Source organism: Artemia sp. Qi Xiang Cuo, chromosome 9 (assembly GCF_049724085.1).
Source record: "Artemia sp. Qi Xiang Cuo chromosome 9, ASM4972408v1, whole genome shotgun sequence".
In the NCBI taxonomy this organism is placed as follows: Eukaryota; Metazoa; Arthropoda; class Branchiopoda; order Anostraca; family Artemiidae; genus Artemia; species Artemia sp. Qi Xiang Cuo.
The window spans coordinates 11,403,275-11,425,721 of record NC_142802.1 but is presented as its reverse complement, the minus strand read 5'-3'; the positions used below and the strand labels follow the sequence as shown (position 1 = coordinate 11,425,721).

The 22,447-nt window shown below is 33.4% G+C and overlaps 1 protein-coding gene across 1 annotated transcript in view; it reads right to left on the bottom strand.

Annotated features, from left to right (window-relative positions):
* LOC148948303 (solute carrier organic anion transporter family member 74D-like) overlaps positions 1–22,447 on the bottom strand; it is a 93,642-nt gene that overhangs the window by 60,580 nt on the left and 10,615 nt on the right. Inside the window, 5 exon segments of the mRNA XM_089094284.1 lie at positions 2,840–3,004; positions 5,657–5,833; positions 7,607–7,747; positions 12,462–12,671; positions 14,741–14,923. Of these exon segments, the coding sequence (XP_088950410.1) occupies positions 2,840–3,004; positions 5,657–5,833; positions 7,607–7,747; positions 12,462–12,671; positions 14,741–14,923 (876 nt within the window).

Here is a 22,447-nt window from a genome sequence, read left to right as displayed (position 1 = left end):
TATATTTTCAGATGTTTAAAATGGTGTTAAGGAATCCAGAAAATTCTAAATAATCTCTCACCACATGCTCAAGGAGAGAGGGGATGGTTTCACAAATCTATAGGTGGATTGAACAGGTATTTCCTATTGACTGTGTATAACTTTGTGGTCGAAATCTATTTACTATTTAAATCATGCTTAACCTTCTTTGGTTTAAAAAGTTTGCTTTATTGAATGCTGATGTTGATTTACTCCTGGTTCCAGAAGACACTAATCCGCATGGAGGCACTTGTATGATACAGCCCCGACCACTCAAGTTATTCTTACATTGATGTATTGTAGAACTGACATTTTTGTTAGTTTCTTTCAGCTTAGCGTGAGACAAGACAAAGAGAATTGACAGAATAGATGGGAAATATATGGGTTATATATTTTCACATTAGGGGAGGGGGGGCTAAAAGTATTTGGACAGTGTGAAATTATAAAACAATTCTTACTTCATAATATGCAGAATAATTTTACATAACACATTAGGCATGTAGACCCGCTTTAATTTGCCCCCCCTCCCTCTAATGTGCAAATATATAGTTCAAATCTGTTTCTGAAGTATTATATTTTTATCATATTTAGGTATATTCCATTAGGATGGAGCGTTAGAGAAACAGGTTCTACTTAGATGAACAATATTAGGTCGGGGCTACATCATACAAATAGTCGCATTGATTCCGATGCTGAATTAAACAATTATAACCTCTCGTAACTTTTTCAAAAAAATTGTCAAAAGAAAGGGAACATTTTTTTTCTTACATATTAAATTTTAAGGTAATTTCTGTGTGCTTTAAGTTGAGTTGATTATCCATTGTAGCTACTGTTATTAAATAATGGTAGTTACGAAATATTATGATCCAGACCCAACCATAGGCACTGCTCTGCTAGACTCTGATCAGTTAGACAGGGATATCTATTGAACTTGCTATATTTTCGTTTCATAAGTACCAGATATAAGGTAGGAGCTATACTCAAATTGAGGTTCATCACCCATTTCCTAAGGATAGGTTTACAGGTCATTCAACTTTTCTTACCCCTATGAGGTCATTTAGGATCATCAGAAATATTTTCATGTCAGCTACAGGGTAGAATTTATACTTCCTTTGCAGGGTATCACTATTTTTTACGGAAGAGTTTAAGATCATTCAATTTTCAGGCAATCCTCTTTTTCTGGAACCTCTGTCAGGCAATTTCGTAACTTTAGATGTAAAATTGCACCAGCTATAAGGTAAAAGCTTCAGGTAGACGCCACGGGTGTTATCATCTTCTGAGTAGAAGCTACACTTTTCTTTGAAAGTGATCACTATTTTTCTGAGGATAAAAAAAATAGAACTCAGAACTCAATGTATTCCAGCTACAAGGTGAATATGCAGGCAGAAACCATGGGTAGTGCTAGCTTCAGGGTAAAAGATGTGCATTGCTTTGAAGGTTATCACTATTTTGCTAAGGATGAGTTCGAGGCTGATAAACTTTACATACATTCATGATAAAACTACGTATCTTCAAAGCCATTATATGTAACAGACAGGCAAGCACCTAAGCCATAATAAAGAAAAAAAAGAGAAAAACACAATTGATCCGGTAGCAGTGGTCAGAAGAATTTTGCCAGTGTTGTCAAATACATTATTTTAATATAAACAACATCACTGCTATTAAAACTTTAAAAAAAAAGTTTCGAAACTAACACCAAAAGTCTCATAAAAAATAAAAAATTCGAAAGTTGATTTTGGTATCCGAGCTCGTTATCCATTTGGTGCTGCTAGTACATAGCCAGAGTTACACCAAACACGTATTTGAATTGTAATATTGGATTGCATAAATAAAAACAAGTTATATTTTCTTCAATATACAAAAAAAAACTATTTGTCAGTTTTTTCCCTATTTACTTAACCTTTTCTGGTACAATATTTAGTTTGTTGCTCAGTCAATTTTAAACTAAACAGCGACACTAATTTGGTTAAGTGACATTATTTTGTATTTTGGCGCTTTACCATTTATCACAAAATGGTTTCGGCTAAACTCAATAACCACCCATACATAACATAGTAACCCAAGCGTTACAGACAAATAATAATAAGCAACTAATGTTACTTGATGGATGTTTATGTAACACGGATGCAGTCGTAAACTATTGAAATAAAACAACTTGTTGCGTAAATTACCGTTCACAATGCTAACATTTGGTACGCTATGCTGAAACTGAGATTGCATATATTTGGGTAGAATATATTTGGTGTTTGTTTGTTCAGAAAAAATTGATTTGGATGAGTTGTAACTGGATGAATTGTACCCGGTCCCTCCTAAGTTTGAAAAAAAAAAACTTTTTATTACACAATTTATTATTTATAATAAAACTTTAATGATCTATTTTAATGATATGTGAAAGTTTTATTGATTTCTTATGTTTGGGTAGAGTGTATTTGGTGTTTGATTGTTCAGAAAAAAATTAATTTGGATGAGTTTTAACTGGATCTTTTTGAAAATGGACCAGAAGAATTCGTCCTCCATGTACCCTTGCCCTACTAAGTTTGAAAAAATTTCCTTTTTCTTCCTCAATTTCTTCTTTATAATGAAAACTTTAATGATCTATTTTCATGATATGTTGAAGTCCAATAAGCAAAAATAACTAAAGTGCACAGTCTTATGAAAATCTAAATGTTTTGGTGCGTTCTGGCGGAAGAACTGCAGTAATATTAACACAAGTTTCTGTAAATTGTAAATTTCATTAAAGAAAAGATTATTGTTTTTGTTTTTTCAAAACATCCATAATGTTCTAAAATAACTAAATAGGTTAACTTAATAAATAAAGTACCGTTCACAATGCTAGCATTTGATGCACTGAGTTGAAACTGAGCTTGCATATATTTGGGTAGAAAGGTTATGTAGCCAGATATTGCAAAAACTGTAAAGACATTGTTGACATTATTCCACATCAAGGGTTTATTTGTCAATAGCCGCTTCATGGCATTGGGAAAATCTGAAAAAAGATAATATAATATTTTGGACAGGAGTGACTTCTTTAAAGTATAATAGGCTAAGGGCAGAAGGCTTTCCCAAAATGGCTTTAAAATTAAGAAAAATAATTTGAGTTTAATGCTCAAAATGCACAAAAAATTTACAACTGTGAATAAAAAATTTCCTCCAAAAAAGGAAAATTTTGGTAAAAATCCAATTGTTCAAATTCAACATTTCTGAAACCCTAAACTAGAGGTTTCATAGCCCTCTATCTAAAAATCAGAAATCCTGAATTTTCTGGATAGCCACAGATGAGTGTTTATATGTGAGTGAGAGAGTGAGAGTTTGATTGAGACTATAAGAGAGTGAGAGTGCCTAGAATCTGGCTATTTTTTTTTGTTTGACAGAAAAAAGTTGTAAGTTGTTATATGTAAGAAAAACCGCAGGAAAGTAAATTAATTTCACTTATAGGATACAAATCAGGTAGAAAAACTAAGAGAAATGCTGTTCGATTTCTCATTCAATTTTCTCTCAAGTATGATAATCACAGCCGTCAAATTTGCGTCCCAGCTCCCTTCTAACTGTGCCCGTTATTTGGCTTCTAACTGTGGCGTTATTTGGCATTATGAACCAGCTGTTGATAAGAAAAAACCTTGAAAATAAGGGCAAGCTCACAAAATCAGTAAAATTTGGCCTAGGGCAATATCTTGCCAAATTGGAAGAGGCGTATCTGGTTGTGGCAGCAGTGATTATTGTATTCAGAAAGAGTATTGAATGGGCAATATAATTGTACATATTTTTTTAGGATTTTCATCCTATAAGCAAAATTATCCCAAAAATCAACTGTACCTAAGTTAGGGAAGGAGACACCTTTCTCAAAGGGTCGACAACTTTAGGTGGCTTTATATAGACCAAACGAAAAGAAAAAACAATGAAGCAGAGTAAAAGACGTTGTCGGTAGTTCAATAATAGCAAAAATTATCTGCATCAATATAATAAATGCTGTATCAGGTAGGATTTCAGCATACAAGCAGTTACAACGAAGGGAGGGTGATATTTTAGGTCTATCTAAATGAATTTAACATTTTTACTGTTTTATCATTTAATTTCTTATATTTTTGATACAACTCACCTTGTTTAAAGGCCGAACTTGAATAAGTGACCTTAATTTGTGTTATATATCATGCTTCTTGGAGTAAGATGCATATGATACTTCACTTGAAGTTGAAGCTACCTTATTTTTTAGCTTCATTGTCTGTATACTTTAACAAAGGCAGTGAATCACTGACCATGTTCTGAACAATGCGTAACACAATCCCTTAGTTGAAAATATGACCATAACCTCTCGCTAGAAAGAGGTTACGAAAGAGGTAAAAAAAACATGTAACATTCTACTTATTAAGAGGTTGTTCCAGGAATGTATCTTCTCTGACATGGAAGAGTGTTATGAGAATTTAGAAAACCTAATCACTATGGGTCTAAAATTAGAGATTATGCAAAGCAGGGATCTCCTCAGGAGCAGAAATATGTTATTTGCAGCAGCCCTATTATTATTCGCTCTTATTAGGATATTGTATCAATCATGGTGTGTTACACTTTTGTGAGAAAATGCAAAAAATATAGCCATTTTTTTTTATTTAGAGGTTGTACAAATATGAATCTCTCAGATAAAAGAGTGCCATGAGAATTTACAAAAGTCTTAACACCCTGGTACTCTTATTAGGGAATGTACCCAATTTGGGTTTTCTCGATTGCAAAAATGTGTTATTTGTAAAATTGTATCACTAATGTTCCCTTACAAAGAGGTTGAACCAAGCCCGTATCATCTCAGACGTAAAAGATAGCTGTGAAAATTTTGAAAAAAAATTTGCACCAATGTTCGCTCATCAGGGGCTTATAGCAAATATGGATCTTTTCCATTGTGAAAGAGAGCTATGAGATTTTGCAAAAGCCTAATCATTCATGTTCCCTTTTTAAAGGGTTGCTCTTAAATTAGCAATAGAAAAATGGAGAGGGGATAGTCGATATTAGTAAGCAAGATTTGTTATTAGATCTAGCACTGGTTACAAACGAGGCTGAAACACTTGACGGACCCTTTACTTCCAGTCTCTTCAAAAGAAAACAATTATAACGTTGTCTGAGAAATTATTATTACATGGGTATTAAAGTATAAAATAAAATAAAAGTGGATGGTCATACAAAAAAAAATCAAAAGAGTTACTCGAGAAAGAAAACAACAAACAAGACTTTGGATCCAAATTTGGTAATTGTAACAAAGCATAGCCAACAAAAAGGAACTATATATTTTACGGAATGTACTTTCTATTGCCTTTAAAGTGTAAATTAAAAGAAAGTATATAGTCGAAAAAAATAAATAAGAAAGAGTAGTCAAGGAAGATAACAACAAATGAAACTTTTGATTCGAATCTGGTAATTGTAACTAACCTCAGTTAAAACATTTAATGGAACTCTTAGTTTCAGTCCTTATAAAAGAATAAGAGGAATAAATTTTACAGAATAATAATACAACAATGGAATTTGCCAACCTATGGCCTACCTAAGAGTCATATAAGTAAAAACGGAAAATACAACAACAAAAAACAGAAAACCACATGCCTCAACAAAGTTTTATTGCAACTTGTGAACTATAGATGGAACATATTTCTAGTCTTACCTTTCAGTTTAGGTGCTTCAGAGTCAGCAGGGGAATTACTTTTAGAAGAAGATTGACGAGATATTTGTCTATATAAGCCTGAGGGTGAAATTCGTGTCTGCTTCCTGGGCAGTCTTCTGGGAAAACAAGAAATCATCACTGCAGCAGGAATAAGAAGAAGCCCCATAGCAATGAAACCTAGAAGTATTTTATTTACTGTCATTTAGAATATGACTTGTATTTACAGTGCACTTCAATTGAATTTCTTTAGTGATCAGTGGGAAATAACTTTGAACTGGTATAAGCTGTAAAATAGTGGAGAAAATATACTACTTCTACTACAACTACTACTCCTACTAACAACTAACTGGGACACCAAGCCGCCTGACCCCTAAACAGCTTCGGACGCCCCTCTTCCATCCTAGTCTATTTAAAGGCTCCCTCTTTACACCCTCCCAAGAAGTTCCAATTCCCCTTGAACCTTTCCTTAGGGCATCCTCCCACTCCATTTGGGGACGAACTGATTTTATTGGTCCTAAAAGGGTGGCCAACAAGAGTGACCCTTGGCAATATTTCATCTGTCACTCGCAGAACGTGTCCAAAATATCTCAGCCATTTTCTCATTATTACCCTAAAAAGCACGACTAAACTAAAATTTTCGTAGAGCTTTGGCCACTGTTTGAGATATATATAGAAAATTTAGCATAAAAAATCAGAAAATCTCAGAACTTCAGGAGGAAGGCAAGTATCCCTCAGTACATACTTAATTACTTGGGTATTACCTATCAAGGCGATCTGGCTCTTATTTTTTTGAAGTTATTCATCTCATTTCAAAAGCCTGTGATAATTTTTAATAATTTATATTATGAATTGTAAATTCAGCTACCATAATTTACAATAGTTGTTCCAACCTCCAAAATTTCCATGCATTTAGCTCGGTTGTTTTTACTATTTTCACTTGAAAGTACGTACCATAGTCAACTACAGCTTACCATGTTCACCGAGCATCGCAAGTGACATTAACTGCTAGTGTACACAAAAATTCAAAAGATAATTTCAGGATTTTTTAAGTTTTAAGTACCACACTAAAGGATTTATACTTATTTTTTTATTCTTGTCTGGTGAGATGAATCCACACATACGGGAGTTAAGATTAAAATGTAGGCTAAATCTCCCATCTACGTAGTAGCTCGTAATCTGGTCTAAATAAGCTACCGTTATGGAAGGTTGAGCCACCCCCAAAATCTTTAGAATAAGGATAAATTTAAAAGAAAGTGTGTTTCCTTAAGTCTGGAGCATAAGTTTAAAATTAAATATTTTTAAATGGAAATATTATTTTTATGGCAGTCGGGTATTGTATAGTACAATCTGCTGAAACTTTGATTTTTCCAAAAAAAAAGAAAAAAAAACAATAAACAAAACAAAGCCTGAAAATGCTTGTAGAGTCCAGATAAATTGTTAAGGGAATTTTTCAGGCGAGCACCACTATTAGCGCCCATACTTCATATATCCTATATAAAATTGTAAATTCTATAACTTCACATACTTGGTAATTATGGAACAAGAGTGTTATCGAAAAAATTAAAGTTTGCACCTTAATTTATCATACTAGATAATAGAAGGCTACATTTTGACGCTTAAATCCATTAAGTTTTTTGATGAAGCAGATTAAAGCAGTGAGCATTCCTAGTAGTTTACCCTCTGGCTGAACCAAAAGGGGGCTAAACATTAAATCCACTGGCATTTAATGCAGTAGAACAACAGTTGTTTTTGTGTTTGTTCAGCGATTTTAAATGGGTGTCTGATTTCTTTGTTTTTTATTATTGAATTGATATTTATTATTTCAAACAAAGCAAGGCAGGAGGGAGAAAACATGAGAAAGACAGAAAGAAAAAGAGATATAAAGAGAAATATACGAGTATATGGGAAGAAAGAAAACAGAGAGGGGGGAGAGAACGGAGAAATACTTACCAAGCCACCAGGCTCCAATCCAACGTGGGTCAGTAGTACCAAAAAACGGTTGATCGGTCACATTGACATACAATTTAAGACAAGCCGCAGCCAGTAAAAATCCAAGCGTTGGACCAAAGAGTCACAAGCAGGAAGTGATTCCTAGAGAAGGATTACAATTTTCATGCAACAAAAAAAACAGAAAGAGAAATAAGTGTATGCTAAAATAGGATTAAAACCCTGAATAATAAACACTGTGAGGAAGAATTACCGTATAAAAGGAAGAAAATGATTAAAAAAAAACCTGCATGATTAGCCCTTTTTCTTATGGCTCTGACTCTACTTGATGAATATTTCCGTGAACCCACCTCTGCAGACCTTTCAAACGAAATGTGAACTTAGATCATATTACCAAGTCAATAATGTACAATTAATAACAGCACGACTAGTGGCATAACCGATCCACGATAAAATCCAGTAGCCTACTGTGAGTTGTGACATTAAAAAGAAAATTTTAAAACCAACAGGAAACTTTCAAAGAGCTAACAGGACGTTTTAAGAATGTGAGTCCTTCAACATTAATTTTCTTGATTGTAATTTCAAAAACATTTTTTAATCCTTAATAGCCTTATAGTTTTCCTAAATCACAATTTTTTTTTAAGTTGTTTTTCCCTTTTTTTCTGTGGGGTAGCAGTAGCAAATGCTGCCCCTTGAATACAACTTAAGTCTACTTATACATTAAAACCACAATTATTTAAGATTAATCTTTTGTTGTTGTAAAAATATGAAGTTTATAGGACGGTACTGCATTTTTGTCAATGTTTTAACATTCGACTGAGAGCACAAAAAAGCAAAATTAATTATTTTTATTTCACAACAGATTTTGTTTGTAAAAATCAAATATTAATAATCTGTTAATCCTCAAAGACAATAATTCCTTCTAAGGAAAGCTATATTTTCTTTAGTTGTTAGTAGTATATATTTTGCGCTTATTTCTTGCTGATTTTTTACCCCTCTTTTTTTTTAATTTGTCCTCCCTTACTACCAAAAACTCAATGTGTATATAAGGAGGTTACTTTCACTTAAATTTGAATTTGTTCATGAAAATTACTAAATCCGAGGAAGATGTTCAAAAATACAAATTATTTATGTTTTCGACTACAATTCAACAAACAGATAAGTTAACAACGCAGCCTCCCTGCCCTCCGCAAAGATACCCCCACAGCCCTTTATAATTTTAGAATTGTGGAGATAACAGACCTTCCACAATCACGTTTTTAATCTGTATAAGAACCAAAGATGACATTTTTAATAAGCTAAATGCAGCATTGCTAAAACAACTAGTAGTAACTACTCAATAAAAGCCTTTTACGTTTAGTTCGGTTAAACATTGTAGCGCAATGATTAGCCGCATAAAAAAATATATTGAATTGAATGAAAGTCTACTCTAAAGTAGTTATTCCGTATGTTCAACCCTCCAAGTGCAACATTTCATCGTTGAGTATAGGGAGATTACGATTTAACAATTTTCCAAGTAACATTTGAATTTCAGATGCCAGATAAGCCATAAAAACACCTGATCATGCTGCAAGAACAAGATGAACCTTCCACCTTTGCAATATTCCTGGTTGCAAATTTTGAGAACAAAATGTTTCCTGGTGCAATCTTCATTTGGCGATATCTAGCTAGGTGTACTTTTCTTCAGGTACAATTTTCTATTGCTGCGATCTTCCTGTGCACAAGATTACATAGATGCCGTCTTTCATGGGAATAATCCTCTGAGCATAAGAGTGCGGGTAACTTACAACATCGAAAACTGGTGTTAGTGTTGACAGAAAAGAACTTTCAACGCTATCTAGCGCTGTGTTGCCAGATGGGCTTGTTTTCCTCCCTGTGGGCTTGTTTTAGCCGTCAGGGGTGGGCTGAATTTTGGAATGGGCGTGGGGGCCGTGGGGCGGGAAAGTGGGCTTTTTTTGTACAAAAATAGGCTTATTTTGACTGAAAGTTTGGAACCAGACAAAAATTCCAAAATCACAATGGCTCAGCCTTGGTAATGCCCCAAAAAGACAAGAGCCCTCCTTTAGTGCGTAGAACGCTTTCTATTCTGAAGCGCTTCTCCATTAGCAATTTATTTCTGCATGGCTGAGATGGCTCTGCGTTAGGAGTAAAAAAAATTGTGTTTTATTTTTAACAACATGATATGTTTCATTTCAGAGCTAGATTTTTTTTTCGTGATTTTATAAAAAAAAAACTGTTGTTCTTGTTTAACGGCCTTTCAGTTATGTTTAGAAAGTTTGGCTGTTATTGGCTTTTTTATTATTTAAAAACACAACGAATAGTTTCATTGGCTTACCAAAATCTGATACAGAGATACTCCAAAGAAATTAAGTGCACCATTCTCAGAAATCTTTAGGAGTGTAACATCTTTTTTTCTGTTAGATAGCAGCATTATCAATGTAGACACTTCTTCTTTCAGCTTTGATTTTTCAAGACATAGTATTTCTAATGCAAAATGTCGCGTAATACAAATAATTTTGGCATATTTTACAGTGAAGATTATTTTTCAAACAATAATCTTACATGTTTCATTTTTACAATAAACAATTAACTGCATTAATTTTTATAAATGTGATAGTAATATCAAAAAGATTCTATCCTTGTATCATTATATAAATATCGTGGTATTCATTCAAAATAAACCTTCATTCTTCATAATTCTAGCGTGAGGCGACATTTGGCATTTTTTACAAGCTCTGTAGTCATTTTTCTGTCAGGAACTGAGATCAGATAATTATTACTAGGTACTGTTCTATTAGCTAGGCAACACAAAAAAAGTGAAATTTGGTTAATGCTAATGAAGTAAAACAAAATATGATGAAAATATAATAGTTTAGAAACAAATTTCGTGTATATATTTGCACATTAGGGGGTGGGGGTAAAGCATAGCATATATTAAATACCTAACCTAGGTAGCTTTTCCCCCCATAAACACCAAAAACTTGAAGTTTAAATATAGTTCCCGGAGTGGGAAACCCCTTGTTTATTCAACGTCCCATAGGAATTACTGGGTATTGCCTATTTGAGTTTTGCTTTTTTCGAGTGGCTGTCTCACGTGTTGTCTAGCTAATAGAACCTTATCTTATTACTACCTTAATTTTACCAATTACACTAATTACATTAATTATTCTTATTGTTACACTAAATAAATACCAAGTATCGCTAGACATTAGATAGCGTTAATATTTTTTTTCGATGCTAGCACCAATTTCCACTCTTATAAGTTACTAAACAAAAAAGAAAAAAGTTTTTTCAACTGAAAGTAAGGGGCCGCATTGATACTTACAACGAACAGAAAGTATTACAATTAGGAAGGGGATTGCCCCCTCCTCGACACCTCGCCCTTTACGCTAAAGTTTTTTAGTACTTTAAAAAAAAATTCTTATTGTTATAATTACACGAATCTTGTGTTTCAGGAGTCATTCTTAAAGAATTGGGACAAAATTCAAACTTTAGCGTAAAGAGCAAGGTGTTGAGGAGGGGGCATTTGCCTTCATATACATAATAATTTCTGCTCGATTTAAGTATTAATGTTGCTCCTTACTTTCAGTTGAAAAAACTTGTTTTGTTATCTAATTTCTGAAAGTTTTTTAAATAATACCAGGAAATCTGGCCTCACCGCCACAGATAAATTCCCCTCTTTCTCCTCTAGACAATTCAATCCCGGTGAGAATTTACCTCTGACAATTACCCTTATACGCTTAAAATTGAGAAGGAGAAGGCATATAAAAATAAATTTTGTTTAGGAATTCTCGCAAATTCCCCCATTGTATAATTTCCCCTGATAAGTTCACCCCCTGGAAACTTCCCCCCACCATGGAAAATTTTATCATGTAGAAGCAGCCAGCAGAAAAACTCCCCCCTCCCTCCCTGCGAAAATAATAAATACTTCCCAATGCAGATACTATGTGTAAACAATGGGGAACTTTTTAACTTAAAGACCGCCCTGGGTCTCTGGGGAGGGGGTCATATTATATCCAAAGGTATAATTATTGGGCCTTATAATTATGATGAACAAAATGGTTATCTGAAAATTTTGATCGGACAATTTTGTGAAGAAAGAGGGTTGGGGAAGGGGCCTAGTTCCCCTCCAATCTTTTTCGTAATTTAAAAAGGGCAATACAAGTTTTAATTTCCATTCTAAAGAGCCCTCTCGCGTTATTCTTGGACCATTGGATCGTTATGATCACACCAGGAGGGGGGGCGAAAAAAAACACGCATCCGTGGTCTTTCTTCTGGCAAAAATACAAAATTTCACATTTTTGCAGATAGGAGCTTGAAACCTATTAAATAGGAATTTTCGATACGCTGAATTTGATGGTATGATTTCCATTAAGATTCTATGACTTTTAAAGGGCATTTCCCCCTTTTTTGAAAATCAAGCGAATTTTTTTAGGCTCATAGCCTTTAATGGGTAAGACTAAACTTAATAAAACTTAAATATTTGTAATCAGCATTATAAGCCAATTGTTTTTATGTATCTATTGGTATCAAAATTCTGGTTTTTAGAGTTTTGGTTAGTATTGAGCCGGGTCTCTCCTTACTTTCAGTTCGTTAGTCGTTACCACAAACTGTTTGATCTATACTCTTCGCCTTTAAGTACAATCTTTTCCGAGTTTTCATGCCAAGTTTTCCATATAGTCACAGCAGTCAGTGCACACGGTCAGTTGAAGGCCTATCCATACACTCAGTGCAGGCCTTTGAGGAGCATAGAGAGTGCCAAGCTACCAACGAATTTATGTAGCAATTTCGAAGTCACCTTTCTAGTATGTAAAATTGCAAAGCTATTAACAATTTTTTATTATGGCAAAACGCTTACCAATGAGCATGGGCGCTTTTGTTTTCTTAGTGTTGTCATCTAGATAAGGTATACCAAGCGTGTAAAACATTGTGCTTCCTATACCAGATACAAACTGTGAAAGGAAGAGAAATATCGATGGCATTATAGAATCTGTGTAATCAGGTTGTCCACAATCATTTGAAGTAGGAGCTCTTGAATCAGAGCAAGTGAAGTTAAGGTTCTTCTGGTCTAAAAATTAAAAAAGAGAAAGTGTGGAATTTCGTTTTAATAAGATTAAAGTATGGTCAAGGCCGCACCCAGGATTTGTTTCGGGGAGGGGGGGGGCTACTAAAAAAAATTGAGCAGGGGGGGGGGGGGTTACACCAAAAAAATCAAGAAACGCATACACAATTTGTTTACATCCATTTTTGTAACGTTTTTAGGAGTCAGACAAACATTCCGGGGGGGGGGGGTTCAAACCCCCCTAACCCCCCTCCCTCTGGGTACAGCCTTGAGTATGGTAGATGCTTTGTTTTTTTATATCACTGAGTACTTTCTATTTTTTATATGAAATATGAAGACGTAATTGTAGCCTATAATACACAAAGGAGCATATTTAATTTTTATAGGTCATGTCTTAAGTAAATACAGACATAACAGGTAACGTTAAAATAGCAGAATCTCTCCTCCAAGATTTTTCCATAACCTCCAAAAAGCATTCATTTCTCGAACATCGAATACATCGCTCTCAAAAAACAAAACCTCTTAATTCCCCCCTCCCTCTTGCATTTATTTATATATATGTGGAATACCTTATGCGTAAAAGTAGTATCCAGTGACATAATTATCAGTATATCTTTTAGTATTTTTCTTTTATGGAGTGTATTATCTGAGCATTTTCATCTGTCTTGAAAGTTGATCGGTGATTAGTAAAGTCACCGTGGTCTTTTCTATTTGCGAATTAGGACGTCTCAAAAGCAGAACATGTGAGCCAACTTTTTCCTTCTGTTTTTTAGTAGGTCTCGTGGAACGGTCATTAAGTGTTAACTATCAGTAATATTTCTAATGGTTTCATTATAAATGTTTAATGAAAATCATAATTAAAAAATTCACTGGTTAGTGGAGTACAGACTCGTTACGCCATTTTATCAACTTTAACATAAATCAGTTGAAAAATGGATATTCTTGGTTTTTGGAGATCCTCTGTTGATCACAGGTATAGATTCTTTGTTAATAACGTTTGGGCCCCCTCCCCTCCCGCAAGGTAATACCAAAAATAAAAAAAACTTAGTGTTTTGCAATGTACGGGGTGGGGGGGGGCAATATGACGTGTTACGGCAAAAAGAAAATGCAAAATCAAATGTCAGACCATTCGCTTAGAAAACATTCTCCAGGCTCACCTCCTGCAATAATTTTATGCATCAACCCTGTTACAGGATAATAAAAAACAAAAGAGGTTAAAAATGGGAATTCTGACTTTTCGTTATAATTTTTCTAAATAACGACTTGCCAGGTACGTTTCCCAACGAATCAAATATTTGGATTTCACCCCTGTCTTGTAACTTTCTTTGTGATGATTTTTCTCTAACGCGTTCAAAACTCTTAAAAGGCTATTATATGCGCTTAAACAGAATAAAAACGCTGTTACTACCTCTTAAGCTATACACTTAAAATGAGTTCTTTAGGTGAAATGTTGGGTTAGTGTTTGTCATTAGGCAAATGAAAAAAAAATAAGTTCACAAAAAAACATAGAACAAAGAAAAGACATTTTTATTTCCATTTGAGTTAAATATGAATCTTTTCCTTACTTTTAAAGATCTTTCACTAACTTATGAAGTCAGACGGTCAAATCAATTTAATTTTTTGGCATCGAAATTTGTCTAATGCTACAATCACCAACTGAGGTTGAAATCCTTGGGGTTTCAGCTAAGACTCCTCTCCGTTTTCTTAATACCTGTTCGCTTTCCCTCTTTTATTCTTCAAATTCCTGAAAAATCGCTCTAAAAGTATGTTCTCGAAGAGCTTTAGAGTTTTAAATCGTATCCTTTACAAACTTTATCTGTAAAGGTAATTTTGAGAGAGGCTTATAATGTGAAGGTTTATAATTTACTTAATAGTCAACGGTGTTTCAGTGTCAGGGCTGTAGAATATGTGAGGTCCTCTTTTGAGAACCTCAATGAGAGGTTATCTTTTTCAGAAGTTTATAATTTACTAACTTATCAACGATATTTTGTGTCAGCGATGTGTGATAAGTGAGGTTCTCTTTTGAGAACCTCAATATAACAGGTTCTCTTTTTAAAGGTTTATAATTTACGTACTAGTCAGCGGTACTTCAGTGTCAGGGCTGTAGAATAAGTGAGGTACAACAACGATAAAACAGGCTAAGGACGAGCAAAGCATTCCGATTCCGAGCAAACGAGGTCGGTGTCCTTGTCCTCCAAAATAGGAAAGGAGTAGTGACAGCAATATTTGACTGCATTCGTTACCAGATAGCACAACACCTAAAATTACAAAGAAGTATTAAGGAAGTTTTAAGATTAACTATTTTAAGTGTTCCTTATGAGAATTAAAAAGCTACGCATTACAACTTTTAATATTAAAAATTAATAGCAAAAATTAATAGTAAAATAAAATAAAAATAGAAAAAAGCCCGCAGTCCTTTAATAAAGTCAAGAAACGGCAAAACAAACTAGTCACCAATTGCAATAAATGACTAATGATGTTCTTTTATATAGGGCTAAGTATCTCTGTACTTTCCTTTATGAAACAGTTCGTGGTAACGAACAGTAAGTAAGGAGCGACTCGGCCTAATAGGACTCTAAACTCTAAAAAAGGAATTTTCATAATAATGGATATATCATATGGCTTTTTAAGCTGATTACAATATTCATTACGTTTAATGTCTCCCTTCAAGAGTTAAATGCACGGGAAAATTGATCTGATTCTCAAAAAAGGAGGACACACCCCAAAAAGTCTAGCGATCTTTATGAAAATCATACCATCATATTTAGCAATCAGAGAGCTCCTATTTACAAAATATGGAATTTTGTATTTTTTGCCGGAAGGAAAATCTCGGAAAATCTTGGATGTGTGTATATTTTATTTTATTTTTTCTGTTAGTAATCGTATCAAACCGATAGTCCTAGAATATAGGGAAAGGGCTCTTTCGAGAGATTAATTAAAAAAAGAACTTGTTCCACAAAATAAGTTTTTCAAAGAAAAGTAAAGAACCCCATTAAACAAAAATGAACAAAAATAAAATCAAATAATCTACCAATCGTGAAACTACCACAAATCAGCATCGATAAATAAAGTTGGGCGCAAAAAACTATGCCTTCCCAAGGCCAGAACAAAATTTGCACTTTACTGAAAAAATACAAATGAATGTGCATTGTCAGTTTAATATACATATACTGATATTTAGTAATCAAAATGTTAATATTATTTGATTTATTAAAGTTATCCAAGTGAAAAAAATTATATTTTTTTCAGTAAAGTGCAAATTATGTTCTGGCCTTGGGAAGGCATGGGGGGTTTTGAGCCCAACTTACGTTAATTTCTGCTCGTTTTGAGTTTGACTGTTATTTATTCTTATTTCTGTTTGTTTTGGGTTTCATTTATTTATCGATGCTGATTTGTTGTAATTTCACGCTTGGTAGATTATTTGATTTTATATTTGCTCATTTTTTGTTTAATGGAGTTCTTTACTTTTCTTTGAAAAACTTATTTTGTGGAAAAATTTATTTTAATTAATTTCTGTTCGTTTTATATTGACATTAAATAAAAAAAAAGTTTTCTAACTGAAAGTAAGAAACGACGTTAAAACTTAAAACGAACAGAAATTATTCCGTATATGAATCAGGCTATCCCCACCTCAACGCCTCGTTCTTTACGCTAAAGTTTTTTATTTTTAAAAAAAATAGAGTTGTGAGAAAGCCAAACTTTAGCGTAAACACCGAGGCGTTGAGGAGGGGACAGCCCCTTTCATATACGGAATAATATCTGTTCGTTTTATGTTTTAACGTCGTTCCTTACTTTCAGTTAGAAAAACTTGTTTTTTTTATTTCATTTTTGAACGTTTTTGAATCAATGCAGGTTTCGATTTTGGCTGACCGTACATGAATAATTAAAACAAAATTTGCATATTAATTTTACTTTTATTTGGTTAAATGGCTTTCTCGAAACTTGTTTAATTTTATTTACGAACGTTTTTATTAGTAATAAATATACGTAACTTACGAATTAACTTAGGTAACGAACTTCTATATTCATAGATTTTTAATACGTATATTAGGGGATTCACCCCCTAGTCAATACCTTGCTCTTTAAGCTAAAGTTCGAATTTTGTTCCAATTCTTTAAAAATGACCCCTTAATCACAAAGGCCGTTAATTAGAATAAATATGTCTTATGAAAGTACTAAAAAATCTTTGGCTTAAACATTGGTTTGACATAATATCAGGTTATATACAAAAGTTGCTCTTTTTATATGGGATTATGAACAGCTGGTATTGACAAAATATTTGAAACTGTAAAAATGAGCCATTTTTGGTTATATCTAAGCATTTAGGAGTGGGGTGGGTCGGTTGAGCCGGAATTTTCAATTTTATGCTAAACTTTTTCCGAATATCATGGTCACTTTTTTGAAATTATACCCCCCTTCCCATCTGCGGTCCCATATATAATTGTATAAACACATTTTATCGTTGTGGCAAATCTCGTGATGACATTCTTTCTTGTTATTTGTTTTTTTTTATTTAATTTCTGATCATTTTTTAGTTAATGCAGCTTTTATTTTGGTTCACCGTCATTGAATAAGTAAACAGAATTTGCATAAAAATTTTACGTTTCTTTTGCTAAATGGCTGTCTCTAAATTTGGTTCTGACGTAATTTACAAATTAACTTACGTAACGAACTTCTATATTCGTATATTTTTCTTCTGGCAAAAAATACAAAGTTGCAGATTTTTGCAGATATGAGCTTGAAACCTATCTAAAAGGGTTTTCTGATACGCTGAATCTGACGGTGTGATTTTCATTAAAATTCTTTCATTTGTAGGGGATGTTTCCCCCCTCTTTAAAAAATCAGGTAAACTTTCTCAGGCTCGTAGCCTTTGATGAGTAATACTAAACTGAATAAAATTTATATATTTATAATCAGCATTATAAACCCATTCTTTTGATACAATTATTGACATCAAAATTCTGTTTTTAAAAGTTTTGATTACTATTGAGCCGTATCGCTTGTTTTTTTTTTATTGTTTTTTTTTATTACATATATGTTCTTAACGTATATGAGGGGGTTCTCCCCTTAGTCAATACTACGCTCTTTCCGTTAAAAGTTAAAAAAAATTTTTAATTAATAAGCCCCTGAATCACAAAGGCCGTTTAATAAGAATAGAAAGCTCTGTTGAAAGCACTAAAAAAAACTGTAGCGTTAAAAGCGAGGTATTGACTTGGGGGAGAACCCCCTCATATACGTAGTATTTTCTGTTTGCTTTAAGTTTTGATGTTGCTCCTTACTTTCAGTTGAAAAACTTGTTTTTTTTAATTTAATTTCTGATCTTTTTCTTTAATAATGATGGGAAATCCGGCGCCCCCTTCATAGCAATTTCCCTTCCCCCATGAAAACTTCTTTCGTGGAAAGATCCTCCCGTATAACCCCCTAACCCCCTTTTTTTGGTCACTTAAAAAGGGCGCTAGAACTTTTAATTTCCGTTCCAATGAGCCCTCCTACGATATTCTAGGACCACTGGGTCAATACGATTACCCCTGGGGAAAAGAAAAAAATAAAAATAAACACGCATCCGTGATCTTTCTTCTGGCAAAAAATGGAAAATTCCACATTTTTGTAGATAGGAGCTTGAAACCTCTACAATAGGGTTCTCTGAAACGCTGAATATGATGGTGTGATTTTCATTAAGGTTCTATAGCTTTTAGGGGGTCTTTTCCCCTTTTGTTCGAAAATCAGCCAAATTGTCTCAGGCACGTAACTTTTGATGGGTAAGATTAAACTTGAGGAAACTTATATATTTGAAATCAGAATTAAAATGTGATTCTTTTGATGCATCTATTAGTATCAAAATTCTGTTTTTTAGAGTTTCGGTTACGATTGAGACGGGTCGCTCCTTGCTTACAGTTCGTTACCACGAACTATTTGATAGTCTTTTCAGGGAAAAAGAAAATAATACTTTAAATCTTTTCATTTTTTTAAGACTTTATAGTTAGGCCTGCTATTTGTATGCTGGAGAAATTTTTTTTAGCAATTTTTAACAAAATACACCCTTTTAAAAATCTGGACACTAATAGTAGTGTTTAATTAAGATTCATACCTCCTCTAGTTGACCTGAAATGGAAAATTTTATACCATTTGCAAAAAAATCTGTTTACTTTCTTTGATAGCTTGGATACACTTACGCTAAGTTGATTTGGTTAAATTTTAAGAGCAGAAGTAGCCCCGAAAGTTTGAACATAATACCCTCAGTCGTTCTTGGGATACTGCTGAGATGCCTTATTGGGGATTAGTATTAACACACTGCATTTTATTTAATCTTAAGGCAACATTTAGTTTTTAAATATGATAAGCAAATGAGAGGGTGGGCGTGGGAGGAGGATTAGTTGCCTTCCAATCACTTTCGACTATTAAAAAGGGGATAAGCCCTTTCTATTTTCAATCGATGAGCCCTTTTCAAAGTTCCCATGACAACTCTTTCGATCCGAAGTGCCCTGATCTAAACAACTACAACAACAAAAAATAATACATTATATCCATATTGATCTTTACTGTAAAAATGTCAAGCCTTCCAATCACTTTCGAATATTAAAAAAGGCACTAGGCCTTTCGATTTCCGATCGAATGAACCCTTCTTGAAAAGAAAGTGCTTTCTATAAACCCCTTATATACCCCAGGGCATTTCAACACAAATGGATTTGCGATTTTTTTTTTCTTTTTTTTATAAGGTTTTAAGACACTTCTGGTGTGTAAATTCTTCTTTTTCCCGTTCCTTAGCACTTTAACGAAACTAAAAAAAAACTAAAATAAAATTCTCAAAATTTAGAAACCTCATTTTCCACAGAGGGGGGGGGGCTATATTTGAGAATTTCATTAGAGTTTTTTTTTAGTTTCGTTGAAAAGTGCTAAGGAACGGGAAAAAGAGGAACTTACACACCAAAAGTATCTTAAGAACTTAAAAAAAAAACGCTAATCCATTTTTGTTTTAAAGACTTCCGTATGAACGTTTGCAATTTTTGGCAGTAGAGGGCGCCAAATTAAAAATACAAAGTTTGAAGAAGAAGAAAAATGAAGACGAACAATCATCAAAATTAAGCTACAGCATATGGCACCAAAAAGTTTAAGAAGGTTTAGCTATCCTTTGAAAGGATAGTTGGCTTTAGGAACCAACAAGTTCTGAATTTTTTAAAGTTTTACGGAAGACAGCGTTGTCAAATTCTACGAGTTGTTTTTCTTACCTTCCAAGTGTAAAACTACCATAAATCACCATTAATAAATAAATGAAACCCAAAACTAACTGGAATTACAATATATAACCTAGGCAAACACAAAATGAACCAAAATTAACACAACACCCTTGTCTTCTCAAAACCAGAAAAAAATTTGGACCTTACGTGAAAGAAAGAAAAAAAACAATGACCGTGTATTGTCAGTTTGATATACATATTCTAATACCTATTCTTTATAGTCTTAATACTTCTTTGTTTGTTAAAGTCAAAAAAGTGAAAACATTCAAACTGTATTTCGTTTTCAGTGAAGTGCGAATTATGTTCTCGTCTTGATGATGTCTGGGGTTTATCAGCCCTGCTCATGTTAATTTTTGCTTGTTTTGAGTTTGATTTCGTTATTTATTGTAATATCTGTTCGTTTTGGGTTTAATTCATTTATTGATGGAGATTTGTGGTAGTTTTACGCTTGGAAATTATTTGAATTTATTTCTACTCCTTTTTGGCTTAACGAGGCTGTTTACTATTCTTTGATAAAACTGTTTTGTAGAAACAGTTTTTTAAATTAATTTCTGTTCATTTTTTATTGACATAGTTTTTTTTATAAAAACAAATATTTTATATATTTTTATTTTTGTTTTCCTTTAGACTCCATAGTTTTTACTTTGAAGATTATTTGACTTTATTCTTGCTCAATTTTGGTTTAATGAAGTTCTTTACTTTTCTTTAAAAAATAATTCCATATGTTTCCCATTAAAAAATACTCTCTATAAGTAATTAAATAAAAAAAAAATAAGTTTTTCAACTGAAGGTAAGGAGCAACTTCAAACCTTAAGTGAACAGAAATTATTACGGAAATGAAGGGTTTGCATCCTCCTCAAGACCTCACTCTTTACGCTTTTTTTAAGTAGAATTTTAGAACAAAGTTTATTGTTCTAAACAGTTCTTGTTCTAGAACAAAGCCAAATTAAACAGCCACTGTGTTTCAGGAATCATTCTTAAAGAATTTGAACAAAAAGTCAAAACTTTAGCGTAAAGAGCAAGGTCTTGTGGAAGGTACAACTCCTTTCATATACGTAATTATTTCTGTTCGTTTTAAGTTCTGATATTGCTCCTGACTTTCAGTTGAAAAAACTATTTTTTTTTATTTAATTTCCAATCTTTTTTATATAATACCGGGAAATCCAGCTCTCTCTCCAAGAAAAATTCCGGTGCTTGTGTATTATTAACTAAAAAAAACAAGTTTTTTTAACTGAAAGTAAGGAGCGACATTAAAATTTAAAACGAAAAGAAATTATTCCGTATATGAAAGGGGCTTTCCCCTCCTCAACGCCTCGCTCTTTACGCTAAAGTTTGATTCTGTCTCACAACTTTATTTTTTAAAATAATAAAAACTTTAGCGTAAAGAGCGAGGTGTTGAGGAGGGGAAAGCCCCTTTCATATACGGAATAATTTCTGTTCGTTTTAATTTTTAATGTCGCTCCTTACTTTCAGTTAAAAAAACTTGTTTTTTTTTCGTTAATTTCTGAACGTTTTTGAATTAATGCAGCTTTGATTTTGGCTCACCGTACATGAATATTTAAAACGAAATTCGCATATTAATTTTCCTTTTTTTTGGCTAATTGGATTTCTCAAAATTTTGTTCTGACGTAACTTACGAATTAACTTACTTAACGAATTTCTATATTCGTATGTTTTTATTACATATATTAGGGAGTTCGCTCCCTAGTCAATACCTCGCTCTTTACGCTAAGGTTCGAATTTTGTCATGATCACAAATCCCTAAATCACAAAGGCCGTTTAATTAGAATAGATAGCTCTTTTGAAAGTACTAAAAGATAATTTAGCGTAAAGAGCGAGGTATTGACTAGAGGGTTAACCCCCTCGTATACGTAATAATTTCTGTTCGTTTTAAGTTTTAATTTTGCTTCTTACTTTCAATTTAAAAAAACTTGTTTTTTCATTTAATTTCTGATTGTTTTTTAAATAATGCTGGAAAATCCGGGGCCCCCTTCATAGAAATGTTCCTTCCCCCAAGAAAATATCCTCCATGGAAAGACCTCCCACGTATCCCCTACTCTAAACCCGACCCCCCACTAGAAAAAAATCCTCCTGAAAACGCCTGTATACTTGCCATTAACCAACACTATATGAATGAATGAATGGTTTTTATTTCCCATCATAAATAACACAAGGTTACACAACGGAGTAATGAAAAAAAGAAAAAAAAAAAGAGAAAAAGAAAACGCAATAAGAGAAACAACAAAACTTCAATAACAATCTATATACAGCATACTAAACTCGTAATCAAACTAGCCTACGATAGCTCGGTACATATCATGATCAGGATTGAGCGAACGCCGAAATCGGACGATTCGCTCAGTAGCTGCAGTAGTCGGGTCCGCAACGCTGTAATTTTTCGAAACTCTTGAATTTCTCTTCCATGGCGTAACACTTAACAGATATTTTGCATACTTATAGTAAACCTGACGGACTGAACGCTTATCTGATTCGGTGAAAAGAGACCAAAACGGCGAGAGTGACAGAACATGCGGGATAACGAACACG